This window comes from Amphiura filiformis, unplaced genomic scaffold, assembly GCF_039555335.1.
Source record: "Amphiura filiformis unplaced genomic scaffold, Afil_fr2py scaffold_38, whole genome shotgun sequence".
Classification (NCBI taxonomy): Eukaryota; Metazoa; Echinodermata; class Ophiuroidea; order Amphilepidida; family Amphiuridae; genus Amphiura; species Amphiura filiformis.
Window position 1 is genome coordinate 47,631 of NW_027305502.1, and position 11,187 is coordinate 58,817.

Below are 11,187 nucleotides of genomic sequence, written 5' to 3' on the forward strand. Positions count from 1 at the left end.
CATTTCCGAAATTTTTGACTTTTTAAAAAAAAATTGAAACTTGTCGTCTGCAGTCGACACCCGCGTGAAGAGAGTTTATAGATATTGCCTTGGTTCAAATGTTCGGTTACTTTTTGTGTGCAGTATATTATTCTTTTTACAAAATACATAATCTATTACCACGATTACGTTTTAAACACTTGGAATCAAACGATCAGTTGACGATGGAGAAGTGGAAATTGTATCCATAAATAAATTATTCATCACGATTCTGCAATACGGCGGTCTTGAAATTGACGGTATAAGGGAGCACACCACTATAAGTCAATGCGGCATTTCTATAAGTAACGTTCCAGTAAAATACAAACACTTTTTGAGGTATTTTGGGCTGGTCTTTAGACTAATATCAAAGAGCGTAGCGAATTATAAAAGTGTTAAGCCTGTACATGAATTTGAGTCGCCAAAAAAGTCGCATTTTCATAATCATCGAGAAAATAAGTCCGCGAATTAAAAAAAAAACCCCGGCAGAAACAGGTTTGCAGTCTTGAGAGCATGTCAAAAACAGTGATCGACTGGTTATCAAAAAATATCTCAAAAGGCCTCAAAACTAGCAAAGAAAACCGTCATTTTTACACGTATTTCAATGGGCGATTATTTAGTGGTGTGCTCCCATAAGCGTCATCGATGACGGTTTATTGTTGCATTCTGGGATATCAATGTGTAGCGTTTTCGAAAATCCGTGATAATCCGACCTTGATCAGAGGCATTAACTCAATTTGCTCAAAATTCTCAATTCGTCACTCTGACAAATTCCTAATCAATTTATAGGCTAGTCAGTTTAGTAAACAGACAGATATGGCAAACTATTCATTGTTTAAAATGTTGTTCCAAACGAAACAATTTGAGACCACTTTGATCCAAATCGGAGCATTTTTTAAATTTTTACCCCAGCTGTGGACAATCGTGGTCGGACGTTTGACATTTATCACGGTTGTTTTGATGTGATCATTTATTAATTTTTCTAACAAAACATATAATTTTCAATTCTAGACCTGAACAATACCTACAGCTATCGTGCTAATATACACATATGTTTTAAGGCTATTTTTAACATAGCTTTTCCTTCTTTTTTTTTTAAATCAAATTTGTCATCTTTTTCTGCCTTTTTATGGCAATGTTTATTCTATAAATATTTGTGTGAAAATTGAGGGCGCTATTTACATATATTGAAAGTTTAATTTAGCCCAATAATATAAGTTATTTCTTTCATTTCATCATTTCATCATCTTTCATTATCACCATTTTTCGGATGTTTTAATGTCATTATACAAGTGTCTTACCTTTGTAAAAATGAAAACAAGATTTAAGATATATAAGGATTACGCGATCCAGTTGTCCTAATCCGTTAACGGCTCAAGAACTTTCATCATAAAGGATTACTGATTTCAACAATGTTCAAAAACAACTCGGATCTATATCACGTAGTAGTGAATAATATGCAATAACGTGGCCCACAGTAATCACGATCGTAAATCCAGAAAATGGAAAATGTACATTAGTTACGGGATTGTCACAATGCAATGGTTGGTTTATTGTACAGAATTTGTTTTATCTTCTACCGCCATATTGTAACATTTCTACAAGAAATAGAATTGTATTTTTACCAACAAAATGTTAGTTTTCACTGTCTTCAAAAAAGATAGTTTTCAAAAGATACGTCCTCTTTTAATTTGGACCCAAACAGATGAGGTAATACAAAGAAAATCGCTATATAATACAGGGTGTTCCAATAAAAACGGATCCTTCGTTGTACGCTCTTTTTCTCCTATTTCTGATTAATCAAATATATCTTGGTATATTCGTTAACTTTAACATGTTTAATAAACCGAAAGAAATATTTTTACTTTTGAAGATATGCTCTTTTAAAGAAATGTACCCGTTTTTCACTCTGTCCACGGAGGAGGTTTAAGATTGAAAAGGAGTACACGTACCATGCATGAATATCAAGCATTCCTCAATGATAACTTTATAAAATAACGAACTTTATTTAGGGAATGGGCTTTACCGGTGGTCCAATGGGCTATGGATTGTGTTAAAGACCCCACCCCAGCGCAAGTGTGAAAAATTAAAATTGTTTATAAATTGCTTAAAAGTGAAGGATCAAGTCATTCAAATTGTCATCTGGTATTTTTGAAATGACAAATTTGGCAAAAAAACCGAAGAGAACAGCAGTACTGACGAAGTTGAAGCCCCATCCATTCAAATACATGTAGCTAATTTAGATACTGTCAGTATCTAAATTACAGATTCGTGTAAAATGTCTTATTTTGTCTCAAATACACGGCTTTCGGTTGAGCCACTCGCATGCTAATTTTTTATGATCGTCCGGATGAGCAAATCACTGAATGGGCCTTTAAGTGTTAAGTGTCATTAACTTGCCGGAAAAATGGATGTCGGATGGGTCTTCTTTTGCTGTACTTGCAATTAAACTTTTTTTTCTTGGTTATTTATGGCTTGTTGTTTTATTATGTTTCTTACTTTCTTACTTTGTTGTTCCTTGCTTTCTTTTTATTTACAACATGTCATTTTCTCTTTTTGGGATAAAGGTTAGCCTGAAAAGGGCTGTTTGGTATGTCCTTGGTCCTTGGTTCTTCTGAATTGAGTTTACTGTGCTGCTTTGCCCTCTACCTGGTTGCCTCCTTGACGAAAACAGGTTTCAGCCCTGGTCCTCATTGCATCAATTGCATTGCGTACCACCTTGTGCGCCGTATACTTGCGAATGCAGCAGTAATACGGTTGCGAAGATGTTGGAGGCTAGCTGGTGATCCTCGCTCATAGTGAATGCGTTCCAAAGCCTAATGCTATTATCTATCCACATGTCAATAACCGTGTATTTCGTTTTAATATGTGATGTAGCCAAACCTCATCCGTGGACAAAGTAAAAAACGGATACATTTCTTAAAGAGGGCATATCTTCAAAAATTGTGAGCCGATTGAAATAATTGTTTTGGTTTATTAAAGCTAACGATTTAAGTGCCCTTACATACCAAAATACATTTGATCAATTTTTCAGAGATAGGAGAAAAAGATGGTGCAATGAGGGTTCTTTTTTTATTGGGACACCCTGTACCAGCGCATATGTAGCCAATGCGAGCCACTCCTTCGAACGTGAGTCGGGTCGGTTCTCTTGATAGGGCCTATGTCACGACCGGCCGCACACCATGTACGTACTGTGTTAAGAACACCGCGTGCTAGTTCGACTAACTTTTTTATCTTCTATCGGGGTCAAGACTGGTCGAGTATTTAATATATTGCACTTTGTATCTTTGTATATTGTTTTCTTGTTTTACAAAATAATACTTTTGTGGGAGGAATAACCTAGCTATTACTTAGATATAAAATTACGTATACCCCATATTATTTACATTTGTGTATCCGGAAAACGGTAAGTGCACATTAGTTGCAGGATTGTCACTATACAATAACAATGCCGGTAATAATATATACTGAATTGTTTTTCTACCGGATTAAGATTGTTATGCGATATTGCACTTGTCATGTTGTTTGATTGTTTTAACCCCATGAGAACTACCTGCCGATCTATCATTGCCTCTGATTGGTCAATTACATGGTATCTTCACTTTAATCACCAATAATGGAGCTTTGCAAATAATTCACCCCAATATTTTTGCGTGGTGAAATTATTCTAACAAAATTGCTGATTGGGCCAATTGATAATGAAAACTTTTTTTGGCCAATCGGCAGGTAGTTCGCCGGTTACTGACCATTTTCAACTGTTGCGAGTTGGTCGTTTACAGCATCTGCGAATGGTAGTGAGCTTTAGCAGAAATTTCATTGCTCATTTCATAGCGAACGTGTAGAAGGATTCAAATATCACAGATATACTTTTGTAGGTCCTGTGGTTCTTGAGTTATGTTATAAAGAGGGATGAAACCACATCACCTTTGTAAAACGTACATAACTCATTAACAACAATAAATCAAGCAAGTTTTCAAAGTATATGATTTGTATAAACTTGCTTTGAACTTTTTGAGCAATTAATTATTACCAACATAAAAATTGTTGCCGAAAGAATACAAAATTCAAAATACTATCGGTTTTTGTCGACCTTGCTTCCACGGTTGCCACGGTAACGGCGGCCATATTGGGTTTTAGTACAATTACTTATTCAAGTGGAAAAAAAAGAAAATCTATTCTACATACAAAGAACTGTCATATTAAATACATTAACTAAGTCAGTACAAAGCTTTTATTTTAGATTTCGTTTTAGATCAAGTTAAATACGTTTTGGCGGGAAATGGCTAATTATATATGCAAATTGCAATTTTTTTTTATTATGGAACTTGATTTCTAAAAAGGTTATTTGAGCAGATAGTTTTTGAGAAATCATTGAATTACCGATGACAATTGCCATTTTAAGAAAAATGCATTTAAAATGTGACATTAATTGATAAATTAATAATTAAAAATTAATTAATTATGTTAATAGGTGGGATATAGATATATTTATAACCATTGCAGAATCAATCAATTTAAATTACCCCAGTTACTGATGTCAACTTGCAAGACATTATCTCAAATAAATAATAATATCACTGTTCTTCTCCATTTGACTCATTAGTCATAGTACCTCTTCAAGCAAGGAGTAAAAAGCGCAGTGATTTATAGTGCGCTACGCTCAGGCACAACGCCTAGTTGATTCACAAGCCTCAGCACACTTTATATACAGGTTGTCGCTTACCACTACGGCCCATATCATTCCACAAACTAGGGACTTGCAGCTAAAAAGCGCACACCCTAGACATTCCACAAGTGACCTTCGCAGCCAGGATCAGTTCCCCGAGTTTCATACCGGTTACAACGAGACAATTAGCAGTGAACAGTAGCGTAGCCAGCGGGGGGGCAGGTGGGGCAGAGAGCCCCCCTGACAAAAAATGAAAGAAAAAGTGCCCCTCTGACAAAAAATGAGAGAGAAACTCAGGAGGGCAAAGGAATAGAAAAAGGGCAAGGAGCCCCTTTTCTAGCAAAATTCAGGGCCAAAATAGTGTAAAATACAAAAAATTTTCGCACTACGCGCGCAAATTGTAACAATAAAGCCTTTTTTAGCCGGATAATGGGCGAAAATAGTGTAAAATACCATTTTTTCGCGCTACGTGCGCACATCATCCCAATAAGGCCCTTTTCGGGAAGCTCGAAGACATACAGTCTCTATGTATTGTATGATGCAACTGCAATTTTTTCGTCTGTGCCCCCAAAATTTTATTTTGCCCCCCCTGACCCAGTAAGCTGGCTACGCCCCTGGCAGTGAGTTCCATGTCCAGGGGAATTTCAAGCTAACTCAATTTTTACACGCGAGCGTACTAACCAAGGGTTCGAACTAATCAACCTCTCACACTATAGTCGAACGCCTTATATCGATTGAGCTAACTTGACTGCCTTAAGGGCTGGGGTATGAACGTTTGGACCGTATTTATTTTGGGACATCAGAGCACATCAGACATATCGAATTGCATTCTGAATACGAAGAATGTCATTCTGATATCAAATAATTTTGATTTTTTGAAATTCGCAATTTAAGACACATTTTATGGCAAATCATTAAAATTGATATTTTTGATATTTAACAGTACTTGAAGTAAACTTTATAAATCTGATGATTTATACTTAAAGTGTATGTAGGTGGGATGAAAAGCCGACGATCAATTGAAAATTTTGACCTTTCGTATTGAAGATATGGATTTTTTCCCCAAAACACCAACAAAAATTAGGTCTTTTGGGAAAAAATCCATATCTTCAATATGAAAGGTCAAAATTTTCAATTGACCGTCGGCTTTTCCTCCCTGCTACATACACTTTAGAATATATCATTAGATTTATATAATTTACTTCGAGGACTGTTATATATCAAAATTTGAAAAATATCAAATTTTTATAATTTGTCATAAAATTTGTATTATATTGTGATTTTCAAAAATGAAAATTATTTGATATCAGAAAGACATGCTTCGTATTCAGAATGCAATCGATAGGTCCGAGGTGCTCTCATGTCCCACAAAAAATACTGTCGAAACGCAATAAACGCTCATTTTAGATCCCTTAAGTTAAGAGAACCACGGATATAGATGATCACGTATTCTCAGGGCCGGATTTACCATAGGGCCAGATGGGCCCAAAATTGCCATGTGCAGTATGCATCTTCCATTTTAGCCGAAAAACACAATGTTCTGGGCCAAAATAACCTACGAAAATTGCAAAATTTTGCGCTTCACGCGCACTGGTCTGTTATATAGTAAAATTCAGCTTCAATTTGGGCTAAAATAGTCTAACATTGAAATTTTGAGCAATCAAGTTGGAAAATGACATTTGTTATGTGACCTTTGACCTACAACATTGGTTCATAAACGATCGAATGATACAAATGATTGAGGTGGCATCCTGCTAAAAAAGATAATATGTATGCTACGTATGGCACGCCCAGTGCGACAAATTACCTCGAGTTTACATCTCCATACCGGGTTTAGCGCTACTAACACCTTGAGTTTACAACGCTAAACCTCGAGTTAATTCGTACGTGTAGAATTTACGTATACGTGCAAATGAAATTTTGGCAATTAATGTGGTTCTTACCACTGTACGACTGTACAAATTCAATACACATAATTATATAACAAAATGATTAGAATTAAAGTTATTTCGGTAGTCTCTTAAATTTTCCGATTAAATATATTCCATCTTTAGAAAATGTGTAGTGTTAGTTAGGTTGTATGTAAAATAATTGTTTAAGTACAATTTTGAATACGTATTAGAGTTTGTTAAGTTCCCGCGAACATGTTCGCCTTTCAAATAGTCAGAAAATATCGTTCGTATGAGTGAAAGTCATTTAAGAAAATATATCGGCAGCAATTAGTGTCAGTAAAATAATACATCCGAACAATTTTGGCAAGTAACAGCAGCGACGAATTCGGGAAGTAAAGAGAATATTATTCGTTATGTGCAATATCCATTCGACCTTTTTGTTAAATTCATGTTACACACGAATTCTATTGAATTATCGAACAGGATATAAAGAGATAGAGGGCAGCATATCATTTATTTAATGGTGATTCAGCGTGATAAGTGAGCGAAAGAGGGCGCCATACATGATTAGTTAACAGTGTGCAGCGCCGCTCGGCTCGTCGCATGTTCCAATACTAATGCAAGAGAATTATGCATAACATGAATTTAACAAATAAATTAATCGATATTCGGCATTCTGTTACTCTCATAACAAGTATTACAGTCCGTTGCACACACACCAATAGTCAATCCGAATTTAAACTTCCGGTTTACGGACTAATCAACCACATGGTGAACCCGCGCGTTCATGAAATGCCACCAGTATAGTTACATCCTGGTGAGCTGATCGGAAGGATTTATGGGAAGCCCTTCTCTATCTACATTCTGCATCTCCATCGCAGGGTTGGAAATACCTTGGACTTCCTTGGTGCCCGATACCCACAGTTGAGTAGACGATGTACCGATGGCAGGGTCTTCCTCGGGTAAATCAGTCGACAAACGCACTTGAAGTGAACGCCGATTGTTTCCTTCTTTCAGAATCCCGGTGGTTTGTTGTTGTTGATTGGTGCTTATCACTGCGACTTCTGGTGCATGTTTATGGTGTGATGATTTTTTGGAAGACTGTCGCAGGGTGTCTGCGGAAGACAGAGAGTCGCGACTGGTGCCTTGTGATTGGAAATTCGTTTCGGGTAACTCTCCGCAACACTTTTTGATAAAATGGTCACGAATGGCTGCCTTGAATTTCTTGTGGCTGATTGCGTAGACAATTGGGTTCCAGATGGCTGAACTCTTGGCTAATACTACGGGTAGAGTCTGGACCATTGGACCCAGCAAATCACCGTTGATATACTCCCCTATGAAAGCCACAGTTGCGTAAGGTGTCCAGGATAGCGCGAAAAGAGCTGTCAAGGTCATACCGATCTTAGCAATGGCATACTCAGAATTTTGACGTTTGGACTTCTTTTTTCCCTTCTTATCCTTTTTAATAGACTCGTCTTTAGATATATCTGCGAGATTCTTCCTATTCGCTCTAACTGTGCCAACAATATGGACATAACAAGAGATGATGGCGCAAAGGGGAAGAAAGAAATCACCAATGAATAGAAAACCAACGTATATGCGGTTTCTACGAGAGGTGTCTAGGTAGTGGAACGTGCAGCTTACGCCGTAACCTTCCAGGACGTAGTCGCCGATGCCGAAGAATGGGAAGATGGACCAAAATACGGAATACAGCCACACGCAGACGACCATTCTACCTGCCCGACCGTAGGTGATGTTCCGAAGCTTGTCAAGGGAACTACATATGGCGTATTGTCTGAAATAATGAGAATTGAAAAATTAATGAAGTTCACGGCAATGTTTGGAAACCAACCAAAAGATCGATGATGAAGTCCATGCCAAGTTTCTAACCCCGGAAGTATTCGTTGGTTTAAGAAACGTAATTGACCTTTTCACTCCTCGCTACTGAAAGAAAGTGGTTACGGTCACATAGATTTCATCGATCTTTCAGTTTGTTCCCTCATACAAAAGCACTAAATTATCCTAACTTGTCGAATGTAGATTTCATCGGTTGACGTTTTCATCAATGATTTCGATGTCAATCATTAAATGAAATGCATGAAGTAAGACTTTACAATACTGTTTAGATAAATATCACAGAACAATAAATACATTAAAATCATAATGGGGTTTTTTTTTCGTTTATTTTTATTGTCAAGTAAAAAATACAATCGCAATATTTTTTTTTGGGGGGGAAGAAGCAAAAACTCTTGTAAATGTCTCTTGAAGTAATTAATCATTAGGTTTAAAAACCACATGAGTTGTACCGAGAGCAAAATGTTTACATTAAAGAAATAAACAAATGTTCGAAACAGACCACCTTGCGGCAGAAATGAAAATGGAGATTTAAACATTAATAGGATGAATTGCTGCTTTTTAGCTTTAAAATGACACCTTAACTGTTGAAATCAGATACAGTATGAGGCAAAACCAGCTCAGAATTCTTTTTATTTTCTTTATATTTTTTTCATCTTCTTTCATTGTTATCTGCCAATGAAGCCAGCCGCGAAGTGGTCTGTTTCGACGTGGTGGGTCACAAATCATAAGAATTCTTACCTGTCAAAGGCGATTGCAGTGAGAGTAGCTATAGACAACACACCAAACATAGCACCTCCCCAGGCGTAAGCATCACATCCTATTCATATAAAAAATAATAATATTTTAGAAGCTAATCAATATAAATTTAGAAAAAAGACTATTATAAGCTTCCCAAAAATGCAGAAGCAAGAGGTAGGTATTACGTAGTGGCTCCGGAACCGGGGCGATGGGCTCGCCCCCCAATAATTTTGGTGGATATGGAAAAGTACCATTGTGCCCCCAATAATTTGAGCCAGGTACCATTGCTCCCCCAGACCACCCGACCCCCCCTATATTTAACATCTTCCGGAGCCCCCGTTACCCATTATCTGGTCCAGAACAACGTTTAACACCTGTATTATGGAAAACTATATTAGCTGCACCAGGGATATGGGACAACATCCCTGACTGTGCAGCAGCATGTCAGTCACACGTGGTGATTTAATGGGAAACACACATCTAGAATTAGAATTTTTTTTCTTTTTCTACTGCGATTTTTATTATCAGCTAGCCTTGTTTTAGCTATTTTAAGGTGTATTTTCGTTTCTATATAATAGTATTCATCTTTTTCTGTTTTTATGGTAATTTTTATTAACAGTACATTTGTGTGAAAACTGAGGGCGCTGTTTACCTATATTTTAAATTCAAATTAGCCAAATAATTATAGTTATTCTGTACATTTTATAATAAAACGTTTTTTGAAAATGTCCCTGTCATTTGTCCTTTTTCCGATGTTCTAATACCATTATACAAGTGTCTACCCCTTTAAGATAAATAGCGCCATAATTGTTCACCTTTTCTTTAAAATGACTACAGTCCAAACAACGGCGCTCTAGTGAAACAAATATCTTACCGACTTCACCGAATAACCACCTTCCATGTACCGTAGAGAGAAACATCATCGGAAACTCGAAGAAGACCATGAGTAAATCACTGCATGCGAGATTGATAATCAGCATATTCGGTGGTGTACGAAGGGAGCGCGTCCTGTTAATGAAAGAAAGCGGACACGTAACATTTAGGTGTTAGGACAATAGTAGCCCTGAAAGGTACAATATTATTCAAGGTTTCCCCGCAGGGCTACAAAGAAACACAGTTGCTCAAAAAACAATAGCGATCAACCTTAAACTATAAATTAGCCCCGATAGAATGAAGGAAATGATAGAGCCCTACCAAATTTGAGGCCCGAGGCTTGAGGGCTAGATCCCCGTATCAAGAAAAACATAAATGCCGCAATCCCGGTAGGGTTTAGGCCGGAACTCCCATAGTTTGGAATTGTAACTAATGGAGTTCCAATATATAAATGCCACGCAGGGCAATAAAGCAAAAACATGCGTAACATCAATGTAATGATGAGCAACAGAAGGCGTTAATATACATCGGATGCTGTCTTCCAGAGAAAGAGAGGGTACTTTTGCACGATTCTAAGCATGATATGCTAAACAGTGTCCCATGCAATTTTGCATGTTCTACTACTCACATTGGATGCACTATATCTTCTATACAGTGATTCGCTATACATATTTATGTGAGTATGCATTCGCGAAACTGGAAATCCTATAAATATTCAAAAGTGTGTATTCTGCTTTAGAATCTTATAAATGTACGATTTCCACCGGATTTGTTTCCTAAATATAACAGGAAATGACTATTTACTTATATGCCAAGTTTACAGTATACCCTCAGGAAAATCAGCAATTTCTGCATAAAAACCCTAAATCATTGATGAGTGCTATAGCCTATGGTTTATACATATTTGAATGCGTATTCGACACTGCATACAACTTTATGGGCAGCGGTTGGGACTTTTTGGATTCGTCATAAAGCCGAATAGCTGTAAATACCCGTTTTATTTGGAACATAAAAGTATTGTAAATAAATACTACATATTTACTTCTATAATAATATATTTCAAATGATTAATCATTGTAATGTTCTCAATTTTCAGAAGGGCCGATAGAATGGCACCAACATTTTCGAACGCCGTTTACTCTG

The 11,187-nt window shown here is 36.8% G+C and overlaps 1 protein-coding gene across 1 annotated transcript; it reads right to left on the minus strand.

Moving 5' to 3' along the window:
- Nucleotides 1-6,825: 6,825 nt before the first annotated feature.
- LOC140144051 (rhodopsin, GQ-coupled-like) lies at nt 6,826-10,714 on the minus strand. The gene is made up of 4 exons (XM_072165878.1): nt 10,698-10,714; nt 10,046-10,179; nt 9,172-9,250; nt 6,826-8,371 (listed from the first exon to the last, which is right to left on the minus strand). Exons 1-4 carry the CDS (start codon nt 10,712-10,714, stop codon nt 7,384-7,386), a joined length of 1,218 nt encoding a protein of 405 aa, XP_072021979.1. The 3' UTR covers nt 6,826-7,383.
- Between the last annotated feature and the right edge of the window lie 473 nt (nt 10,715-11,187).

Bases quoted from the DNA above. Each gene is read 5' to 3' on its own strand.
- LOC140144051 (XM_072165878.1), bottom strand. The intron at 9,251-10,045 runs GTAAGATATTTG...TTATATGAATAG, and splicing joins GTGGTTATTCGGTGAAGTCG to GATGTGATGCTTACGCCTGG. The intron at 8,372-9,171 runs GTAAGAATTCTT...TCATTATTTCAG, and splicing joins ACTGCAATCGCCTTTGACAG to ACAATACGCCATATGTAGTT.